At 42.4% G+C, this 24,312-nt stretch overlaps 1 protein-coding gene and 1 non-coding gene across 2 annotated transcripts in view; both read right to left on the bottom strand.

Moving 5' to 3' along the window:
* The window catches only part of LOC109432189 (heart- and neural crest derivatives-expressed protein 2), a 49,688-nt gene that overhangs the window by 16,963 nt on the left and 8,413 nt on the right, over positions 1 to 24,312 (bottom strand). The window contains exons 3-5 of the mRNA XM_062857773.1: positions 19,270 to 19,598; positions 852 to 1,093; positions 636 to 788 (exon numbers count right to left, since the gene is read on the bottom strand). Coding sequence (XP_062713757.1) covers positions 636 to 788; positions 852 to 1,093; positions 19,270 to 19,598 — 724 coding nt within the window. The remainder of the gene's footprint in view (positions 1 to 635; positions 789 to 851; positions 1,094 to 19,269; positions 19,599 to 24,312) is intronic.
* Trnag-gcc (transfer RNA glycine (anticodon GCC)) lies at positions 21,718 to 21,788 on the bottom strand. Its single transcript has one exon. It is a non-coding gene; the product is annotated as a tRNA-Gly (tRNA).

Below are 24,312 nucleotides of genomic sequence, written 5' to 3' on the forward strand. Positions count from 1 at the left end.
CATAAGTTTGATTTTCCCCATTCTGTTGCATTTGTAGAAACATCATTAGTGGGTGGTTCGCACCCCTCTATTTGCAGCCACACTTTGTCAGATAGAGGCTTGCTCGCTGGTAGCAGTAGGTTCAGCACTTAATTGACACTTGATGTTACGAGGTACGCAGTTAATATTACGCAATTGGGAAAACCTTTTAGTTTATTGGGTGGTGTTGAAAAGGGGTGCCAATTTTCCCACCAAAGAAAAGCCCTGCCGTATTTCTGTGTCTATAATACAAACATTGCATTGGTGATTTCCGACCATGGCAAATGTCGCGTAATCCAATTATGGCATATTATAGAGCAATTCTGGAAAACAAAACCACACGGCGGGGTGAGCGAGAGACATCAGCGCCTGTCGGTTTAATTTATCGCAGTTCTCTAAAAGCCATGCAATCGCTTTCCTATGAGTTTCCCTTGCACTGCAAAGCCAGACGCCACCAAACCAGATAGCCTCTCACAATAAAGATAATGATTCAATTATAAATATTGTGCCATGCTTCTAGCTGGGCAACAACAGAGTGGTCCTTACGTTTGAGTCTATTTCTAACCGCGCGCTGATATGAATGGGTTCTTGTTTAAGATGGTTTTTTAAGAACTTACTTGCAGCATGCTTTTCTGCGCCCTTCGTTCCGCGTTTATTTTCCTTGAGGAGGGAACAAGTTCCGCTCGGAAGTCACAGGACGGATCTTGGTTGCCGTTTACGACCGCCAATAGATGCGCGATGTATGAGATTGCTAGTCGGAGTGTTTTGATCTGGAATAACAATTCATAAGATTGAAAATCGAACTAAGCTGGTGAGGTCTTTCTTATAAATACCTTTGAGAGTTTTGTATCGTTTGGAACATTGGGGATACGATCCCGCAATGAGGTGTAAGCCGAGTTTATACTTTGGGTACGTCTGCGTTCTTTCTTGTTGGCCGTGTTGCGCCTTTTGACTACCCGCACCACTGGAACGCTTCCGGAAACTATTGCACTTGAAGCATTCACCGACGACAGCGATCCGCCACTTGTGTTGGTTGTTGTTGTTGCTCCGTAATAACCCTCATCACAAATGTAACCTGAAAATGAATTTCACAAGAATAATTAATTGCATAGATGTTTAATAAAATTGCCTATAAATAATTAATAGTTATTTATTTAAAAATGAACATTTGTGCAAATGAGTTGTAAACTCATCCAAAGATCATTGTTGTATAAAAATAGCAAATAAATGCTACGTCATTTATGTATGCTTCCTTGAGGGGTAATAAATGTTGTCTGTGAGGTCTGTGAGAAATAGCATAGCATAGCATAGCATAGCATAGCCGACCGTACACATCCTGGGGTGGCTGTCGATAGAGACGTTTAATGCGCCAGAAAAGTTGCCTGGGACTTGACAAACCTTTCATTTAACGAACTCTCGACACCTGGCCAGGTCCTTACGATCAGCGGGGATAGGGAGGAAATGTTGGTTAGATATCTACTCAGAATGTGTCCAAGAACTTGGCCCACTTCATAGATATCTGGAGTTGGAAATTGGATAGGGTTTAATGGGGTGCTTTCCTTGGCGAAAAAGCGTATAAGAAGTTGTTATGGTTTAATCATTTACCTGGTTACCACTGAAAAAGTAAAAATTACCATTAAGCAAGTCGCACAAGTTTCGTAGGCAGTACAACCCTAGACCATAGTTATGAGGATTGCTTCCTTTCCGTCGGATACCAAAAAACAAAGATTGGAGACTTATTTCTGACTTCTCGACAAGACTGACACAATTCTCCAACAGTCGAGAGTTGTCCTGGCCTCGTCCTTGCGACTGCTGAGGAATATTGAAGGATGGTTAGTTAGACACCTAAGAAAGATGTAGAAAGTTCTACGACCTCTCAGGCCTAGGTGTCAAGGGGATATGGGTGTTGTTCTAGGTGTAGTTAGTGGAAGGGTACTCCAAAGGATGCGGTTGGGCAACGTTCAGTCACAGAGGTAGACCAAGTGCAGTGGATGTCCAGAATCGGTCCAGAAGCACTCTTCATTTTGTCACGGACGGTTGAATTACTGTAAAACACTTCCCGGACGTTGGTTGCAAAGCACACTTTCGACAGATTTCGTTACCGGTATCCCATTTTAGTTCGGTAGAGCCAGAGCCATGACACGATGCAACCATGCACGACGATTTATCTCTCGACAGCGGAACTAATTGACATTTTCTTCATTAATTATTCTTATAACAGCCCTTAAATCAAAAACTCGTAGAAGCGAAAAAAATGACAGCCTGTCTGTGAGGTCTGTGAGAAATCTCCAGTAATTCATTTGAAAAGTCCTTCATCGGAATGATTTTGTGCATTCCTTTTGCAACTTCTATGAGAATTACATATACAATTTCTTCGTGAATTTTATTGAGTTATGATTCTCGGAATATTGCACGTGTTTTTATAAAACTTTTTTCAAAAATTTCTTTGGGAACTGCTCTCAAATTTATTTTTTCTATTTTCTTTCCAGAAATTATTTGAGAATGCCTTCGGAAAATCCTTCCAAAACTTTTTCGGCAATTACTTTAGAAAATTAAATACAGGTACTCTTCGATATAACGTACCCTCGATATAGCGTACCCTCGATATAGCGAATTCGATATAACGTACATTTTGCTTCGATATAACGTACAACATTGAAAAATTTTATTTTTCCCAGGAATAACCCTTAGACGAACTACGAAATCACTCAAATCAATGTTTTGTTGCAGCATTAGTCTTGTTGCCCAGAACAAGCGCAATTTGGGGAAAAAATTAGTGTACGTTATATTGAAGCAAAATGTACGTTATATCGAAGCACAAAAAACGAAATGACTTTTTCCTGAAAACTCAAGTTTTTCATTATCAGTTTTGTGAATTTTACCGAAATCATTATTTGGGATTAATATCATGCCGAATACATCAATACTAGCATAAAACATATTTAATTTTTCTCTGCTTCGATATAACGTACACTTCGATATAACGTACAAAGAGAAAACTTTTTTGTACGTTATATCAAAGAGTACCTGTATTTCCTACAGATAATTCCTGTGAGCATTAGTTTTGTAATAACGATGAAAATATAATCTGAAAAGCCTTTGAAAATTTCGCAGACACTTTTTTAACTTCTTCGGTTCGGTACAGCCGAAATTTCGTCAGCAGCTTTTCTAGAATATTTTGCGGCAAATCTCTTGGAAATCGATTTGGTACTTCTCTTCAAAATTTTCATTAAGAAACTGCTTCAATAATTCATTTAAACATTTATTCAGAACGTGATCGGAAACTTCACTATTTTGTTAGGCAATTTATTCGCCCAGTTTCTCTGGAATTACTTTCGCAGTTTCTTTATGTCATCGACCGGAATTTTATTTAAATTTATTTGACAACTTATTTAATGTTTCTCATGGAAACTGTTTGAGAAATTTGTTTTGTAATTACCGTCAAACGGGGTTACTTGCAACAGCGGTGTAACTTGCAACACGATAGCATACAATAAATGTGAACTATTTTCTCATAATAATGAAAACTGGTATGCTTCACCATTTCGGTTATCGAAATTACCAAAGATTGTTTTAATGAAAAAAAAAAACAGTTTTGTTTCTTTGCTTCTTGTTGAGCTACACTGTTAAAACGGTTTGCTCATTTAATGCCATAAAAACAAGTATGAAAATCGTGCTTTACCGCTCTCCTATGGTAAGTGCGATCAGTCTGATGACCATCCTTGCAGTTAGGGTATCTAATAGTAAACTTAACTGAACGATAAAAGTTTTATAAACTTATCGACTAAGTAATGTAAAAAATCATTATCATGTTCGACAACCACTATGGGGTAACTTGCAACAGTTGAAATTAACAAAACTTTCTATAATTTATTTTCATTTCGATATTTTGGATAGAAATAATCGAAATGGGTCATTGATTAATTACGTAACATGCTCATTTTCAAATGTCGACTCAATATTACCTTTTCTTTTGTACGTGACTTTCAAACATTGTTAGGGACTTTCATATTTTGAAATTTTACGTTTCACCTCGATGAAAGTTTAATTGAGTTTATGAACGTTCGAAAATAATCTACAACATCTATTCTGAACCTAGATGGAGTAAATTATTTCAATAGAATGCCCCAATTGACAGATTTGATATTTATAAAGATGAATTTGATTATTCATATTATTTTAGCTGAAGTAGCCAATACCATTTTAAACTAAAAATTACCTAAAGATTACTCACTTTACCTTTTCAATAAATTAGATTAAGCATTGTTGACACTTTTTAACTAGTACTAAGTCATGATATCCATGTATATTTCATATTTGAAGGACTCAGACAGATGGGCTAACTTGCAACAAGCATGTATTTCGCTCTTCCTGATTAGGTGGCAACGTATTTTAGTAAATAAAGTTCTGCATAGTATTGTACTCGTGATAATTAGTGTACACGATGCTTTACAGTATGTTTGAAATGTTTAGATTTTGAATGATATTGTTTCAAAGTCGAAAAGTGTTGCAAGTTACCCCATTTGACGGTACATACTTTAGCAATTTTTATGCAGTTTCGTTTTTTACGGAAATTTCTTCAAGAATTGCTATTCAGAAATTTCTTTGGAAATGATTTTTGTATTACTTTTGGAGACCGGCTATTTTTTCTGGAATTCCATTGAAAATTTCTTCATCAATTTCGGTTGGGTAATCCTGATTTTCCGGGAAAAAAAGAACGGCTGAATGAAAAGCGTCCGAAATTGGCGCGAAAGTGACCGGCAAGAGCAGCGTGCAGGAGGTAAAACGAAACCCAATAGGGTAATTGATACGATCATGGAGGAGTTAAGCACTGGGTTCATGTTTAAACCACAATTGTATCGCCCCAAGCAAACTTTATACATCGATTGAATTGAAAATAATAAAATTCATCCTTAATCTACGGAAAAATAACGAAATATTGCCACTTTGATGCTGTTATGAGCATTTTATTCCTATTTATCTGAAAGAACATTGTGTTCCTAATGTTGCGGTATTTGTTCCTATTGTTGCGGTATCCCATTGAAGTCATATGGGATACCGCAACATTAGGAACACTACCGCAACAATAGGAACACATCAGCAAACACATTAAGAAAAATATTTCTTTTTAAATCGGTTTTTGGGCAAATCTTAAGCAAACAAATGGTACAATGTCATAATTTAGGCACCATACATCAAAAATACCTTTCGATAACATTTCAGTCGAAAAAGTGCTCAATTGCCACTACCGCAACATTAGGTACCCAGTCAACCAGTCATCGTATAAGATGTTGTATAAGATGTTAAAGTGGAGGCGATATGCGTACATTTTACATGCGCCTAAATGGAGACACGTACGCATATGGCCTCCACTTTATCATCTTATGCAACAGCTTATACGATGACTGGTTGTCTGGGTACTACCACAACGATGGGAACAATTACCCTAAGTGAACCGGTAGATTTGAAAAATGCGCCAACGATCGAACTCAACCACTGAATGGATGAAGTGCGATTATGTTCAACACATTCTAACTCACGATTGAACGGAGTGATTATCTATCCTTCGAAAAAGGCTCAATACATGTAGTCGAAACGTCAGGTGTAGAGCATAAATCCGTTTATGATTAGGGGCATCTGGGGTAATACCCGGGTAGAGGCTAATGGCAAACAAAAGACAAAATAATAACTGGTTTTGACATAATATTTCGTATTGCCATTCTTCTGTTATTATGAAAAACTTAAAATGGCAAATCAATAGCAAAACATACAATAATAGCAAATCTTGTCATTGATATGTTATTCATGAATAATGCTAAATAAAACATCAATAACAAAAATTACTATCATGGTAAAACTTGCAATTTAGCACCTTTTATAATGAATTGTATAAAATACCAAAATAATAACATAATTTACATTCCTAGCTAAATTTGCCTTTATTTTGATATTGTGAGAAATTATTTATAAACAGTTGGCACCATAACATATTTTACTCTTAACTAGCTGTCCCCGGCAAACTTTGTCTTGCCTACTGCGTTTTTTGACGTTGCAAACTTTGTCTTGCCTACTGCGTTTTTTGACGTTTCAAGTCTTTAGCCAAGTCCAAGTATCCGTTCAAAATGTATGGAGAATGGATTTTCAAAAATTCTCGGTTTGTCCATGTTTTATGGCTCATAAACCTTCCTTGGGTGAAATCTAACAGAACAAAACTAAGACGACCCAAATCGGACCCTCCGTTCGCAAGTTATGCGCGGTCCCACGTATGCCACTACATTTTTATATATATAGATATATACCATTAACTATTATATTATATATTTCAAGCATAACTTTTCAATTCGACGTATCTCGCAAAAGTAAACAAATCCGGATTCTTTCGTTTTAAGTTTTGATTTTTCCATAAAATAAAACTGTTTTTACATTGATTGATGAACTTAAATTTTATTGAAGAAAAAAAAAAAGAAATAGCTCATTTTACCTTTCTTCTGCTACTTTGAAATAATAACTGAATCTACCATTATTTTAAAATTGAATTTGAACAACTAAACCTACCATTATTTTGACCGCCACATAAACAGCTAAATTTGTTCTTATTCTGTTATCAATAACTCAAGAATGTCATATTTTGTTATTCACCGATAACAGTTAATTTGGGTCTTATTTTGTTATCAATATCTCAATAATAACTTATTTTGTTCTTCAATTTAATCCGCATGATTTACCATTACTTTGTTATTACAATGGCAAAATAAGTTATTCTTAAGTTTTTCTGCTACCAAAATTTTGTTATTATTTTTGTTATTTTAACTCTTATTTCAAACAAACAAATAACACATTTTGCCATTCAAACATTCTGTTTTAATGGTAAAATTTGCCATTCTTTTGCCATTAAGCTCTACCCGGGTACGCACTGTCGAGGCAAAACGCACCCCCTTTGTTTTTCAGGGATTATCGGTTTTAGAGCTTTGAAACCTTATCAGTCTAATAGAACGTCTTAATAAATGAGCATCTGGAAAATTTTACATATCTGCGTTACGTAATTAGTGAGAAAAATGAATAAAATTGAAAAGCACGATTCTGATGTAATTTTTCCGATCGTTTGTCGAATGATTTGATGGTGAAAACCGACCAAACATCTAATGCTGTTGTGTTTATTCAGTTCATTGAGGGCAATGCTAAGCATAGGAAAAATAACTTAAACAGTAATCTACGTAAATTATATGTTTTAAACTATTTTATTTTTTGCTATTGATTGGGGCAATATGCACTCCATTGGTTGGGGCATAACGCACCTATAGAAAACAAGCTGTAATAATATATTTGAGTGCTCTGTAAGTAATCGCAAACAAAATTGAGCTATTGTTTGTCTTAAAACCTTGTAAAACATGCATTTTGCCTAAGAAGTAAAAAGATTTCTAAACTCGACGGTGCATCTTGCCTCAATGTTGTGGTGCGTCTTGCCCCTTTGTTTGAGTGCATCCTGCCCCATTGTTGTAGTGCATTTTACCCCGAGCAAGGGTGCATACTGCCCCGCATAAACATACGAAGCCGTAATGTTAGTCTTTACAAAAAACGTTATTTTCAAGAGCTGAACTGTATTAAGGCTGAAATTCTAGTTGGTCTCTCTTAGAATGAAAGTATATGCAATGAATGCATGCATTAAACTAATAAATTATTGCCTTTTTATATGCATTTGGACGCATCTTCCTTAAGTGGTGCGTATTACCCCAGAATCCCGCGAAGACTGGAAGCCGAAAATCCCCGTAACATAACCACAATCACAGTCGATCCCCATATATCGTAACAAAGTACAGGACGCCAAGCCAAGGCGTAGGAGAGTACGTGCCAAGCGCGAGAAAGGCAACGCGCTCGTCATCAAGACGGAACAGTCCAAGTACTCGGACGTCTTTGAAGGCGATGAGAAGCGACGCCAAGCTTGAGGGTCTGGGAGCCGACGTACGCAGTATTAGACGTACTCGTACGGGCGAAATGATCCTGGAGCTGAAGCGCGAGAACGATTACAAGGGCGCCGCCTACAAGAGGCTGGCAGAAGCGGTCCTTGGTGATGGAGCACAGGTGAGGGCCATAAGCGTAACTAGGTCATAGCTCTAGGGGGGGCCAAGGCCATGTCGATATAGATTTTTCATACTAGAAAGATACTTTTCGCCTGAATTGCGCGATTTTTTATCCCGAATGGATTATTCTGGAGGGGGCCAGGCCCCCCCTGGCCACCCCCTATTTACGCCAATGGTGAGGGCTCTTACACATGAGGAGACTCTGAACGGGATCACCAAAGTGGAAGAGCTCGTCACGGCACTGCGGCAACAGTGCGATGTGCAGGTGGCTGCCGCAACCGATAGGCTACGGAAGGGGCAAGCAGGGACACAGATAGTTTTGGTTCAGCCACCTGTGGCGGACGTTAAGAAATCCGGTAAAGTAGGGAATATAAAGGTGGGCTGGTGCGTACAGGGGATACTCAAAATAACTGGGACAAGTAAAATTTTTCACTTTTCAAAAAATGTTCAGCTAGCTGTAACTTTTCGAAAAGGGCATCAAATATTCTCAAATTTTTACTGTAAGTTCATCAACTTGTTGTGTATCAGTGGTCAAAATTTGGGAAGGATCGGGCCATTCTACACAAAGTTATAAAGGTTCTAGAAAAAGATATGATTTTCCGATAGCCAATTTTGAGCTGCTATATCTTCGGATTCAATGAACCGAATGCAATGAAATTTTGATCATTTATGACTCATATAATGAGCTATTAAAAACATTTTACTTAATTTAAAATTCTTCACACGAAAAAAAATTATTTCGATTAGATTATTTTTCTAATATAACACCAAATTTTTCCAAAACTTTATCATCGTTTCAAAATTCGAAATAGTAATTATAGTTCATTTAAATTCCCTCTAATTGAATTGAATATATTTATGCTTCAAAGAAAAGCAACCAAATTGTCTTCATTAAATTGAAAAAGTAACGGGATGCATATGAAAAATAGATAAATTTACTGAAAAAACATGGAATAAATGAAATCGCCATAACTTTTTTTTTTCTTATTAATAATTTCAAATTAAGTCAACTGTTTTTCAAAGTTCATTATTGAAGTCATAAATGATTAAAATTTCATTGCATTCGGTTCATTGAATCCGAAGATATAGCAGCTCAAAATTGGCTATCGGATAATTATACCTTTTTCTAGAACCTTTATAACTTTGTATAGAATAGCCCGATCCTTCCCAAATTTTTGACCACTAATACACAACTAGTTGATGAGCTTACAGTAAAAATTTGAGAATATTCGATGCCCTTTTCGAAAAGTTACAGCGAGTTGAACATTTTTTGAAAAGTAAAAATTTTGCCTGTCCCAGTTATTTTGAGTATCCCCTGTATGTCACCTGACATTCCACGAGCCTCAGTTATCGCTCAGCTTCTGAGACGCGCGGACGTTTTCTATCGATTGCGCTCATCAAAAGTCAAGCGTCTAGTTTCGGTGCTTTTTTCCTTTTCTTTCGCCGTGCCGCGACACGCGCTGGAGTGTTTCGCGATGAGGCGAGAAAACACCTTTCGAATAGACTATTCGTGTTTCCCTGTGAAGCCTTCTTTCGAAAAGGTGCACGGTTTTTGCCGTTCAGTGCTCGGGCTGAAGAAAGAAGAAGTTGCAAGACTACAGTGCCACAAGGGTGAACAATGTGCGTTCGTCAAGGTCAACGACCTGATGCTCGCACAAAAAATTGTGGACGAACATGACGGCCGCCATGAAGTGGAACTCAATGGTAAGAAGCACAAGCTTCGTATAACCATGGAAGATGGTAGTGTGGAAGTGAAGGTTCACGACTTGCCCGAAAACGTGTCTGAAGAGAAGATCGTCGAGTTTTTGTCCCGTTTCGGCGAAGTGATATCGATTCGCGAATTAACGTGGGGAGATGGCTACGAGTTTGCCGGTATACCACTCGGCATATGGTCGGCCCGTATGCTGGTACGCCGAAATATTGACTCGTGGGTCAACATCGATGGGCAGCAGGCGTTCATCCTGTACAAGGGGCAGTTGCAGTCTTGCAAACACTGCAAAGAGCAGGCGCACACTGGCATATCTTGTGTGCAAAACAAGAAATTGCTGGTACAGAAGAGCTACGCTAACGTAGCGAAGCAAGCTGGATCACGACCACCACCGACAAAATCAGCTGGTGCGAAGCCGCCGATCTCAAAACCGATCGGCTCGAAACCACCCGCTCCACCACCATCGTCCTTGGACAATTTCCCTGCGTTACCGAATCCCACGAGTCAGACCGAACCGACTACCTCGGCTGCACGATCGGAAAGTCTGTCAACAAGCGTTGATCTAACGACTTTTTCCCGCCCGTCATCTCAACGCGCGCATTCCTCGTCATCGGAGAGAACAACACGGCCCGAAGAGTCCCAAAAAGCCATTGTGGCACTGGTTGACTGCTTCAAAAAGCCGACACATACGATGCGATCGCAGAGCAAAAGCGACAACGGTAACGGAAACGAAACCGATGACTCCTCTGCTTCAACGAGCAGCAGGCGAAGCACGCGAGGCCGTCCTCCCGGCAAAAAGCCGCGCCGAGAAGATGCTGACGACGAACAGGGCGAGGATAATCTGTCATAAATGGCTCTCACGTCGTACAACATCGCATCCATCAACATCGGCACGATAACCAACCCCACGAAATTGAACGCCCTACGAAGCTTCATCAGTAACCAATCGCTCGATATTGTGTGTCTACAAGAAGTGGAAAACGACCAGCTCTCCTTGCCTGGCTTTGTCGTATACACTAATGTAGACCACACGAGAAGAGGAACGGCGGTTGCGGTCAAAGAACACATCCAAGTCTCTCACGTCGAGAAGAGTCTGGATAGCCGACTGCTTGCACTGAGAGTGCAAGACACGACCATCTGTAACGTGTACGCTCCCTCCGGCTCGGCGCTGCGAGCTGCACGAGAGAATTTCTTTAATGGAACTCTCGCGTACTACCTACGTCACCGCACCGCGCACGTCATCCTCGCTGGCGATTTCAATTGCGTTCTGCGCGAATGCGACTCGTCCAGCCCAAATACAAGCCCTTCTCTCAAAACAGCTGTTCAACAGCTACAGCTGCATGATGTGTGGGAGAAGTTGTGCCCGCGAGATGCTGGCTTTACTTATGTCTGCCGCAACGCACAGTCCCGCCTTGATCGAATTTATGTCAGCACTGGCTTGCGACAGAATCTCCGATCGGCCCACACGCACGTCTGCTGTTTCACAGACCATAAAGCGTTGACGGTACGACTCTGCCTCCCCCAGCTCGGCCATGAGCCTGGGCGCGGCTTCTGGTCATTGCGGCCACACCTGTTGACCGAAGAGAATGTTGCGGATTTCCAGTACAAATGGCAATACTGGACCCGCCAGCGCAGGAACTACACATCGTGGATGGAGTGGTGGCTCACGTACGTTAAGCCGAAAATAAAGAGCTTCTTTAAGTGGAAATCTCGAGCCGTTTTCGAGGAATTCCACGACCAACATCAGCGCCTTTATGCTGAGTTACGGCTAGCGTACGACGGCTACTATCAGCATCCCGAAATGCTTCCCACGATCAACCGGCTGAAAGGCGAAATGCTGGCGTTGCAAAGGAACTTTTCGCACATGTTTATGCGCATCAACGAAACATATGTAGCTGGAGAACCGATTTCGATCTTCCAGCTGGGGGAAAGGCGACGCAAAAGGGCAAACATCACGCAGCTACGGACGGGAGAAAACCAAATCGTCGACCAACCACAAGCAATCGAGGCAAATCTGTTTGAATTTTTCTCGAACCTCTACACGGACGAGGCAGTGGACAACAACGACGACGGCGACGATTTTGCGTGCGAGCGAGTAATCCCCCCCGACGATCCAGCCAACGAAGCCTGTACGAACGAGATCACTACGGAAGAGATATTGTCTGCAATAAGAGCAAGTGCCCCTAGGAAATCCCCGGGCAGCGATGGTATCCCACGAGAGTTTTACCTCCGAATGTTCGATGTCATCCATCGTGAGTTGAATCTCCTACTCAATGAAGCACTTGGCGGCAATCTTCCCCCCTCCTTTGTGGAGGGCATCATCGTGCTGGTGAAGAAGAAGGGAGGCGACAACACAGCCCGGTCGTACCGACCCATCTCGCTGCTCAACAGTGACTACAAACTGCTCTCACGCATTCTTAAAACTCGGTTGGAGAGTGTGATGAGAGCCCACCACGTGCTGAGCGATGGACAGAAATGCTCCAACACCGACCGTAATATCTTCCAGGCAACTCTCGCAATAAAAGATCGAATAGCCAGTCTCCGTCATCAACGTCGCGCCGGGAAGCTCATTAGCTTCGATTTGGAGAACGCATTCGATCGGGTCAGGCACTCGTTTCTTTTCCAAACCATGTGCTCGCTCGGCTTCAACGAAGAACTAGTCACTCTCCTCTCTCGGATCGCCAGCCGATCAACTTCTCGGCTACTCATCAACGGACATCTATCTCGTCCGTTCGAAATTAAACGCTCGGTTCGGCAAGGGGACCCGTTGTCCATGCACCTCTTTGTGCTGTACCTCCACCCCCTGGTGCAACGCCTCGAACAAGCGTGCGGTAACGATCTTCTCGTAGCGTATGCTGATGACATCAGCGTCGTCGTGACGTCGGCGGCACAAATTGAAGCACTGAATGGGCTGTTTCACCGTTTCGAGATTATCGCCGGTGCGAAATTAAATCTGCGGAAGACGATTGCCATCGACGTTGGGTTTTGCGAAGGGAACCGAATCACCACCCACTGGCTTCAGACAGCCAACACAGTTAAAATACTGGGTGTTGTCTTCGCAAACTCGATCAGACTGATGACAACTCTCAACTGGAATGCGTTAGTGGGGAAATTTGCGCAGCAAATGTGGCTGCAATCCCTGCGTACCTTGACACTGCAGCAGAAGGTGATAATGCTGAATACGTTCGGCACTTCGAAACTCTGGTACCTCTCGTCGGTGCTACCACCCTTTTGCATACACACGGCAAAAATCACGGCAACGATGGGCACGTTTTTATGGAGAGGAATCGTCGCTCGCGTACCAATGATGCAGTTGGCGCGCAGCAAAGAACGCGGAGGATTAAACTTGCACTTGCCGGCCTTGAAGTGCCCATCCCTGGCAATCAATAGACATCTCCAAGAGATCGATTCCCTTCCCTATTATAAATCCCTTCTCTTCCATGCAAATCCCCGCCCTGCAACTCCAATAGATAATCCTGATATAAAATTAATCCTTTCGAAATTATCCCAAATTCCCCTCCAAGTCCAAGAAAACCCCTCCGCCGGTCGAATACACCAGTTCTTTGTAGAACAAACAGAGGCACCAAAGATGGAACGCAACAATCCGGCGACCGACTGGTTACGCGTGTGGCGAAACGTTCACAGTAGACAACTGTCCTCCGCGGAACGATCAAAATTATACCTGCTCGTGAATGGGAAGATCGAGCACCGGAAGCTGCTGTTTGCAATGCAACGAGTAGCTGACGATAACTGCACGCACTGTGGCAACCATGTCGAAACGCTTCAACACAAATTCTGCGACTGCGCTCGCGTCGGCCCGGCTTGGGCGGTCCTTCAGCGAAGATTGGCAGGCGTAATGGATGGATGGAGACGGCTCACGTTCGAGGATCTCGTGCGCCCTGTTCTAACAGGTATGAACAGAACAAAACGAGTGAAGATTCTTAGAATATTTTTTCAATACATCGTCTTTGTAAATGAGTGTTACAATGTGATTGATGTTAATGCTTTGAACTTCCACTTAGAACTAGAATTTTAAATTTTGTAAATAGCTCCTAATGAATTGACAAATAAAACTACTTTCACTATTAAAAAAAAAAAAAAAAAAAGCCTCCAGAGGTTTGTTTTAGGTGTCTGGAACCAGGACATAAGTCCAGGGACTGCAAAGGCCCTGACAGACGCAAACTGTGTAGGCGATGCGGCGCTGAAGTTCATAAGGCCGAAAGCTGCACGAGTCCACCCATCTGTATGATCTGTACCGGGAAATCCGCGAACAGACATCCGACGGGTGGTCCAAGGTGCCCGACCTTCAAGAAAGCCGCAGTGAACAAATCACAGTGCAGGTAACGCAGCTGAACCTGAACCACTGTGACGCGGCTCAGCAGGTTTCTGAGTGGGAGACGGATATCGCCATCATAGCGGACCCATACCGAGTACCCGCCGGCAACGGCAACTGGGTCGCGGATGGGTCCAGAAATATGGTGGCGATATGGACGACGGTTAAATACCCCGTCCAGGAGTTGGTGTCTACAACCTATGAGGGCTTCGTGATCGCCAAAGTAAACGGGGTCTTCTTCTGTAGCTGTTATGCGCCTCCGCGGTGGCCGATCGAGCAGTTCACGCAAATGCTGTACCGCATAACGACCGTGATAACAGGGTGAAGGCCGTTGGTAATAGCGGTGACTTTAATGCCTGGGCCGTGGAATGGGGAAGCCGTTTCACGAACCAACGGGTCAGATCCTGCTAGAAACACTGGCCATCTTAGATGTCGATTTGGCTAATGTCGGTACCAAGAGTACCTATTGTCGAAACGGACAATTATTGACGTGAACTTTTGTAGTCCTGGCTTAACAAGTAGTTTGAACTGGAGGGTAGACGATAGCTACACTCACAGCGACCACCTGGCGGTTCGCTACAATATCGACTACAACAACAGCAGACAGCGGATAGAAGAAGAGGTGGCTAGGACAAGGCCAAGCCCTCGCTGGTGGAAGACATCATACTTCGACGAAGGGGTATTTAGCGAAACTTTCTTGGTTTAGACGGCGACGAGCTGGTAGCGCTGCTCTCACGTGCGTGTGATGCGACTATGACTAGGCGAAGACCGACATAAGAGCAAGCAAAAAGGCCTGCTTTGAGGATCTCTGTCAGAGTGTCAATACGAACCCGTGGGGTGACGCCTACAGGATCGTTATGGCCAAGACGAGAGGTGTAATAGCTCCTACAGAGCAATCTCCAGAGATGTTGGAGGGCCTCCTTCCGTATGACAGCCGGGGACTGGGGCTGGCGATGAGGAGAGGGTCACCGATGTGGAACTTGCGGGGATAGCAAAGTTTCTTAGCGTAGGTAAGGCCCCAGGTCCGGATGGAGTTTCGAACCTGGCCTTAAAAGTAGCTATTGCAGAGGCTCCTGAAATGTTCAGGTCTGTTATGCAGAAATGCCTGGACGAGGGAGTTTTCCCAGAAGCTTGGAAGAGGCAGAGCCTGTTTCTATTGCCAAAGGCGGGAAAACCACCCGGAGACCCGTCGGCATATAGCCATAGCCCAATATGCTTGATAGACATGGCGGGGAAGGTGCTCGAAAAGATCATCCTCAATAGAATTTTGTGGTTCACCGAGGGCGAAAATGGTCTTTCGAGTAACCAGTGCGGCTTCAGGAAGGGGGGATCCACCGTAGACGCGATCTTGTCGGTTACAAAAACCGCCGAGAAAGCACTCGAGCCTAAGAGAAGGGGAATTCGTTTCTGTGCGGTAGTGACTCTGGATGTCAGGAATGCGTTTAATAGTGCCAGCTGGTGTGTCACACGACGCTCTTTGCGTCATTACTGGTATGGTGCCTATCGGCATCCTCATCAGTGAGAACATGGAGTGCTTCGAAATGCGCGGCACAAGAGGCATACGCAGGACTGCCAGGATGGCCTCTATGGTTAAATGGCAGTGCGCGTGGGACAGTTCCACCGAAGGAAGGGGAACCCATAGGTTGATACCGAGGGTACATATGCCACAGGTCCTTTCAGGTCATGGTTGCTTCCGGCAGTATCTACACCATTTCGGGCATGCGGATTCTCCCGAATGAGGAGTGCAGTGGTTTAGAGGAAACGGCGGAACATGTTTTGTTCGTGTGCCCGCGTTTTCGCACATTGCGTGACCGCATGCTTGCCACATGCGCGGAGGACACAACTGCGGACAATTTGGTCCAGAGGATGTGTAGGTATGAGGTTAGCTGGAACGCCGTTTCAACGGCTATCACCCATATCGTCTGGGAGCTACAGAGGAGGTGGCGCGTGGACTCGGAGAATGGCTAGTTCAGATGCGGTACAAGAGGTGGTCCAGGGGCTCGGAGTCGGCTTCGTAGGTCATACCGGTGCCCTGCGGTCGAGATCGACCCTTACAGCGATTAAGTGGCCACGGAGAGGAAGTCCCGCTAGCGTTGCTGTCGCGGCGTCGGCAAAGACCTATCAGCATGTACCTACTTCGTTTTCGATTAGTTCACCACTAACCCAAAAGTTGCTGCTTCACGTTTCGGGCGGGTATACAGCTCTGTCATCGTTGTTTCAAACAAAGCCATCAAACTGACCGATTTCGTGAAAATCGCCAACTGTGGTTGTGCCCGGTTTATTGTATTACACATTGTATTCAATCCTTTGCTGCACTCATAAGCTTAACTAGGTCATAGTTCACTGCACGAATTTATGCTGGCTTACGCTCACACGTTTGAGCGGGCCAACACCGTGATGGCAGTATAAACACCGACGAACCGACGTGACAGCTAGAACAAATAAATTAAAATTTGTTGCCCACGACGCCATGATGAAAAATAGCCGAACACTATCGCCACCTCTATAACGGCTCGCGATGATTTGATAGCTCGATACCAAACCCCCGTGTGTTCATATAGGAAACGGTTCGCGGCTACGCTGATTTGACAGAAGCGATCGCTCGCTTCGCTGGTCGACCGTTAAATTAGGAGGGGGGGGGGGTGCAGTTTTGGATCGCCACTCCCAAGTAACAATTTTAATTTTATCAAAGTTTTTTAGCGATTCAAAAACCCCAAACATAAAACTATTGATGCCGACTAGCCCACGTCCTGGCTAGTTGGCCCAGTCTTATTAGGGTCTACAGGACTTCGTATGCAATCCGGCTTAGGATTTCGGGTTGTATTCGGGTTATCGTATCCCCAGTACAAACTTCTAAATAAAACCTTCTTCTGACTTGTCAAATATTTGTTCTGATTATTTTTCACTCTCAATGTTCGATCGTCAGAATAAATTATGCTTGGTTGTTTATCCAGCCATCAATTGGAAAGATGCAGATCTAGAAGTCAGCTTTGTTTTCCTATTTAACACGTGTCAGGAGACATGCCACGGAAAATTTGTGATGAATGTGACAGTGATAATGACAAAAACTAAGTGCGCCACTCCGTGGAATTGGGTGCAAAAAAGGTTTTTTCAACACAGCGGAGTTCAAAAGACAATATGTAATTTTTCTGACAAAATAAAATGACAGAAACGTGTTGTATGGTTTAATTTGATCTTAAGCTGTACGTGAAATCATAAAATTGAGTAATGATTTTTCTGTATTTACATAAATTATCCCGGCTAGGCGACATATATTTCTGATAAAACTCTGCGTTCCTGATGATTTCTCCCATAGGGCTAACCCTCCTAAGCTGGTCATAACTGAGCTTATGATAGAACTAACGGTCTTATCACTGCATTTCTTGGTCTATGATACGGCCACGAAATCTTTTGTTGGTTCAAAGCGTTGTCTCACAGTTTTGTTTATTTGTTTACAAAAAGAAATCTCTTCGACAACAACCGCAAATGCAAGTTTTATTGAAATGGCATATAATCTATATATATATAAAAATGAGTTCAAAGTTTCTTTGAGGCAACAAAACTCACAAACGGGTGAACCGATCAGCATGACTCTTGCACGGTTCGATTCGTATTCATGGTGGCTGTGTTTATAAGTATTAAAAATTACGAAAACCATTCAAGAAGTATAAAGAATGTAAAAAATACTGATTTTTCATAACCCGGGTACAAATTTGGCATGATTGAAATAAAATCAATCTAGAGTGCGTTGCTGCGATGTCCTCAACAGCTGTCAAACCACCACAGCTTGGCAAGACAAAGTTTGCCGGGACAGCTAGTTAGTGATAAAACCAATTCATGACCACTTGCAAGTCTTTAAATGACGATGTTTATGGCAGAAGTTATATGATAGTTTTATGGAATGCCAAAGGTGCAAAGTAAAAAACTACCACATAAAACTAATTTAGAACAACTAGCTTTTTCACATGCTCGCATAAAACCAGGACAAAACACGTCGGTCACGTCGGTTCGTCGGTGGTATAAATTCGTGCAGTAATCCATAGGGGTAGGGAGCATGACCATGTCAATAAGGATTTGATGATGCCAATGATACTTATCGTCTGAATTTCACTCCGGTCTCGTTCTGGGCCGTGCCGATATTGCCAATGAGAGGAGACGCTTACAATTGCCTATGCCTAGCAGAGCCGCTGGAACGATTCCGATGCCATTCCGGATCAACGGACATCTCCGAACAGCCCCGCTGCGAGAATCCGGCCCCACGGTAGGGAGGGCTATTGCAACCGTGCGTAACCGTGTGGGCCTACGCCGAAGGAGTAGAGTGGTGAGTACCAAAACCGATCAAATGTCACCCATTTTTGTAAAATACATAACAAGGCATGCCTCTAGAAAACCCAGTTTTGAAAACTTTAATAATTTTAAGTTCTTCTGTTGTATATAAACTTGCAATAGATTTTTACCTGCCGTTCTGTGTGAAAATCGGATTTAGTTTCAAGTTTTCTTAAAGTTAAAGGCAAATTGAGAAAATGGATCTCCCCAAGTCTCTCCAGCCTCACCTACATTGTTGATGTAGAGTTTTGAACGTAGTTTATGGGACCATGCAGCTTCTTCTTCTGCTACTTGGCTCTACGTCCCCACTGGGACTTGGCATGCCTCTCTTCAACTTAGTGTTCTAGAGTACTTCCACAGTTATTAATTGAAGAGCTTTCTTTGCCTGCCATTGCATGAGTTTGTACATTGTGTGGCAAGTACAGTGATACACTATACCCAAAAAGTCGAGAAAATTTTCCCGACCGGAACGGTCGAACCCGCCATCTCCAGATTGGCGATCCATAGGCTAACTGGAGACCCCAATGCAGCATCTTGGTTTATTAACGTTTGCAACATACGGTGCTATGAGTTGTTGAGCTAAAAGTGGCACATATACTAAGGAAAGCTTCTAAAAGAAATTCGCCAAGCATTAAAAAAATCATTTTAAACACTCTTAAACTAAGCTAATCGAAGGTAACACATTAGGAGTCGAGTTAAAATTAAGATTTTAAACCCATTATTTTGAAAATGAGTGACTCCAGCAAAAACTGTAGCAAAACTATCTGAAGACACACTGGCTGAATCAATTTGACGTTTACACTTACTTGATTTCTCATACTCGACGGGACAGTAAACTTGCTGACTGTGGTGGTGATGGTGATGATACTGACTGCTGCCATACGGGGACGATCCCTCTGGTCCCGATTGTGACGATAGGACAGTCTGGCCGGGAGAATACTCATCTCGGTGCTCGAGGGATTCGCTGGAACTGCACGGTGATCCCCAGTAGCCTTCCTCCTCCAAGGGTATCACATGAGCGCCTGTGTGAAGTACATACACAAGGTGTGGAAATGATACAGAACATGAGTAGATAGAAAAATAAATCCACACACGAAAAAGTGTTATATTTCCTATTTTCTTTTTCAGAAGCGTGCTATGTATCGTATCATAATGATTTGTTTATGGACTGACTGCACTGAGCTGTAACGGCGAAGCTGCACGGCATGTCGGTTCCGTTGGGTACAGAAAGGAACATAAATTTTTGTCTGTTTATACGATGGCTTGACTAAACAAAACTATCAGTGAAAGATGCAACCTACAACGTGCAGCGCTGAAGAAAGTGAATGACGATTCGAACATGAAATGGGAAAGGATAGTCTAAAAAATGTCAAGTGCCGAAAGGATATGAATGCGGTAGTAATGGATGATGCACTTGATATGACTAAAGGGAGTTTACATCCGCTATGCGTACAAATGTTTGTTTGATAAAAAATGATGAACCATTTCCGCATTGCATTACAATGTGTAGCATTATAGTTATAATAGTTTTATACCTAGTTGAAATGTATTGGCGTACTTGCAATGAATTTGTCTTAACAATTAGACAATTAGAATTTACTCTAACTACATTACGCCTTTTCCAACCCTTCTGAACTTTTTTTGCAGTTGTCATAAGGAGCTGTCCATTAAGGCGAAACTGGAAGCATTTCCTCATTTTTTTTTTGGTTTTTGAGTTTTTTATTAAATAACGAAGCAATATTTTCAAAATCGTATTTTGTGCAGATGTAGAGCATGGATCAAGGTATCTTCTGAATTTGTTTGTGGTGGAAAAAGTTTTCCATTTTTTCAGAAACCATTTTTTGTGAAATTTTATTCAAAAATGGTTTCTGCAAAAACGAAAAACATTTTCCACCACGAAAACCGATTTTGAAATTCGTTGTTTTATAAAAAATCAAAAACCAAAAAGTGAGGAAATGGATCCAGTTTCGCCTTAAGGACAAACGTCATGAAAACCCGCTTCAGTCGCACAAATCTCAAGAAGCAAGCTTCAAACAATAGTGCAGTTCTTCCTCACTTGTAATAAATAAGCTTAAAATAAGAAGCTCAGGTGCGCTGGTTTTGTTGTCTGTCGAAAATTCGTGAAAATTCTTTTAGGTACCATTCATAAGCTACGTAGACTTTTCGGTGGATGGGGAGGGTGGTGTACGGCCTAAGTCTGCGCTCCATTCAAATTTCTAATTTCTTGTATAGACTAAAGTGTCCGGGGGGGGGGGGGGGGGGGGGGGGTTTGGGGCGGTTATTTGAGATGGGCGTTCATAAACCACGTGGAACAAAATTTAGCCATCTCAGACTCGCCTCCCCTTTGTCCATACAAAAATCTGATAATTTTTATGAAGCGTAGACTTTGGCCCCTACCGCTCCCCTTAAAAAGTCTACGTAGTTTATATGAACGACCTTGAAGCTCAATTGAGAATGGCAAATGTTCCAAAACTAAAAAAGAACATTTTCTCAAAATGATCCATAAATCAAAGAAAATAAGAATGTCCAATTGTTTATTTAAGTAATTGGGTTGTTTGATGAATAATATATTGCTTTTTTTTCTATATCCATATCGAAAGTGCTCATTTTTCTGTGTACAACGGGATTTTATTGAGCTCCAATACCTTTGTTTTGATGATTAAATTATCAAATCAATAATTGTTATATATAATTATTCTAATTTCCGTGGATAGAATGACAGTTCAATCGATAAAATGACAGTTCGGCCCGAACAAAAATTTTTCCTCATACAAACTTTACATGCATTTTAAAAATATTTCCCGAACTCCAAAAAATTATGAAATTTTGGATTTCGACTAATTTTTGGGCGGAGATTTCAATTATGAAATAATCCGTAAACCCCTAAAGAGAACCCAATTATGACAATCATACGCCGGTTTTTCGTCATTCCGGTGTTTTCTATGAACCTTTGATTAATGCGGAGATTCCACCTGTTTAGACTCTTGCGCGAAAATTAGTTGCGTGGATTTTTCTTGCGTGAGCTCACAGATATAAAACCAGACCGCGTCCTGGTAAATATTTTACGCTGTGTTGTTAGGTACACATTTGGTGATAGTTTTGCATAATAAACAAACATTTATAACGCACCTACGCTGAAAATGAGCCTAATCATTTATTTGCGTCGGAATCTATAAATCTTCACAACGGGCAATAATATTTCATTGATAGCTTATTCAGTGTGGTTTTCAAATGGGCTTCTGTAAAATATTCGATGCATCGGCCGGGAATCGAACCCGGGCCGCCCGCGTGGCAGGCGAGCATTCTACCACTGAACCACCGATGCTCATATAAAATGTCGTATGAATAACTTGAGGCACGGTAAAGGCTGGGTATGCTGCGCAATTCAGATCCCATTGTGATCCATTAGCCTCTGCCCAGCAACTCCTATCCCTACCTCCTCGCGGTACCAGCCGGAAACTGTGAGCAACCTTAGGGAAGATCGGGTAATCAACCCCGGTGGGAACTTTGGTCGCAGGCTGACAGGGAAGGAAGGGGGGGGGGGGGGTTTGCTTCGGCAAACCTGAGCAACTGGTCTCCAGGAGGAGCGGCTCACAACAGCGTCTGATCCCCATGTTAGGGGCGGCTGATCCGAGTGCCAGAGCTCAACTGTGCACTATGGTCCTCCGGAAAGTAGGGGGTTGGTGTCAGGCCCTACGAGCCAGCCGTAAAAAAACTATTGTAACGGAAAATCAGCAAGAGAATAATACGAACCGAGACCAACGGCAACGACCCCAGCGAACAAAAAGGACTTGCGATTGGAAACTCGTTACGTGGAACTGCCGATCTCTCAACTTCATTGGGAGCAAACGCATACTCGCCGATCTACTGAAGGTCCGCGGGTTTGGCACCGTAGCGCTGCAGGAGGTGTGTTGGGCAGGATCCATGGTGCGAACGTTTAGAGGTAATCATACCATCTACCAGAGCTGCGGCAACACACGCGAGCTGGGAACAGCTTTCATCGCACAGTGGTTCCGCCATAGGTCATTAATCCAAAAATTTGACCTCATTGAAACTGTGATATCATTGCGGTAACATAAAGTTTAATGCTTTAATAGCTAGGGTCAATCATTACTTTTATCAAATGTATGCCGAAACTTTTCTGCAGAGCTCATGAAAGTAGATGTTCTTGAGTAGGTATTTTATTTGAATTGTTCTAATTTCAGTCCTATGCATTCATCACTCTATTAAAAAGTCTCATCCATTCGACATGTATTTGGTTGATTATATTGGACTCTTCCATAGTTGAAATCGATGTTCATCACAAATTTAGATGCCATTCTTCATCATTTTATTTGAATAAGTGTGACTGAATCAGATGCTTTTTCCACAAAGTATAAAAAACTGAAAATTTTCAACAAGTCGGAAAAAATGTTTCCCCTTCCGGCCCCTTCGGAAGTTCTTCTATAAAACATCCCTATAATCTTAAACAATGATTTACTGGCGAATTTAGCTGCGACCGTTTGCGACCAGATTGGTGGTAGTCGCTTAAGTGTCGTACCTTCAATTTTCTCAAAAACTATCAAATACCTTGCGCATTGCATTGCACAGAACACTTTTCCCAACCTTCACCCCCTTTATCTATTAAATTATGTGTTCTTACTATTCTTGAGCAGTTTTGACTACCGTGGACCGCCTAAACTAATATTAGTATATCCAAATCAGTTGGTAACCAAAACTGCAAAATAATGAATTTCGGCTCCGTAAGGCCAAACACTCGATTGAGCCCTATTTTTATAATCAATACAAAAGCACATTTGGAATGCAAATATGCATCAAATTTAGCGATTTCATCACAAAACTCGATAAAATCATAATTATGGCCGCCCTCATATGGCGCTGGAACCACTGTGCATCGTGATGGGTGATATGCAGCTATATGCAGAGGCGCGTGATCAGTTGGTGGCCGATCGACGAAAGAATGTGCAGGTTGAGGATCAAGGGCCGATTCTTCAACTTCAGCATAATAAACGTGCACAGCCCACACTCCGGAAGTACTGATGATGGCAAGGACGCATTTTACGCGCAGCTCGAACGCGAGTACGATCGCTGCCCAAGCCACGACGTCAAGATCATCATAGGAGATTTAAACGCTCAGGTGGCCAGGAGGAGGAATTCAGACCGTCGATTGGTAAGTTCAACGCCCACCAGCAAACGAACGAAAATGGCCTACGACTCATTGATTTCGCCGCCTTCAAAAATATGGCCATACGGAGCACCTTTTTCCCTTATCGTTACACCTGAAGATCACCACAGCAAACGGAATCTCAAATCGACCACGTTCTGATTGACGGACGGCACTTCTCCGACATTATCGACGTCAAGCCTATCGTGGCGCCAACATCGACTCCGACCACTATCTGGTGATGGTGAAACTGCGCCCAAAACTCTCCGTCATCAACAATGTACGGTACCGGCGACCAGAGCTGCGAAATATCAGTCATGTCAGTTGACTACTGATTTTGCACCACCGTCACTATCACTGTAGGCCTATCAATATCATAACGATAGTGACCGGCAACGACTTGATACTGATCCGCACTCCAGAGCACTATCATAGCAACTGAACTGATATTTTAGCGATTTTAGCCAAAATAATTAATGACCAACATACAAAACTTGTTATTCTGTACCACATATTCAAATTTCATCACTTTAAGTGTTTATTTTGATTTTTAAATGAATTTTAAAAATGGCCTATCAGTGATGTCTACCCGCCATCGCAATCAGTCCAGTTGTGAATGGAAAAGAAAAATGACGGTGACTCAACAGAGCACACGCTGACTTGGATCGCAGTCAGCCTATCAAAA

This window comes from Aedes albopictus, chromosome 1 (genome assembly GCF_035046485.1).
Source record: "Aedes albopictus strain Foshan chromosome 1, AalbF5, whole genome shotgun sequence".
Classification (NCBI taxonomy): domain Eukaryota; kingdom Metazoa; phylum Arthropoda; class Insecta; order Diptera; family Culicidae; genus Aedes; species Aedes albopictus.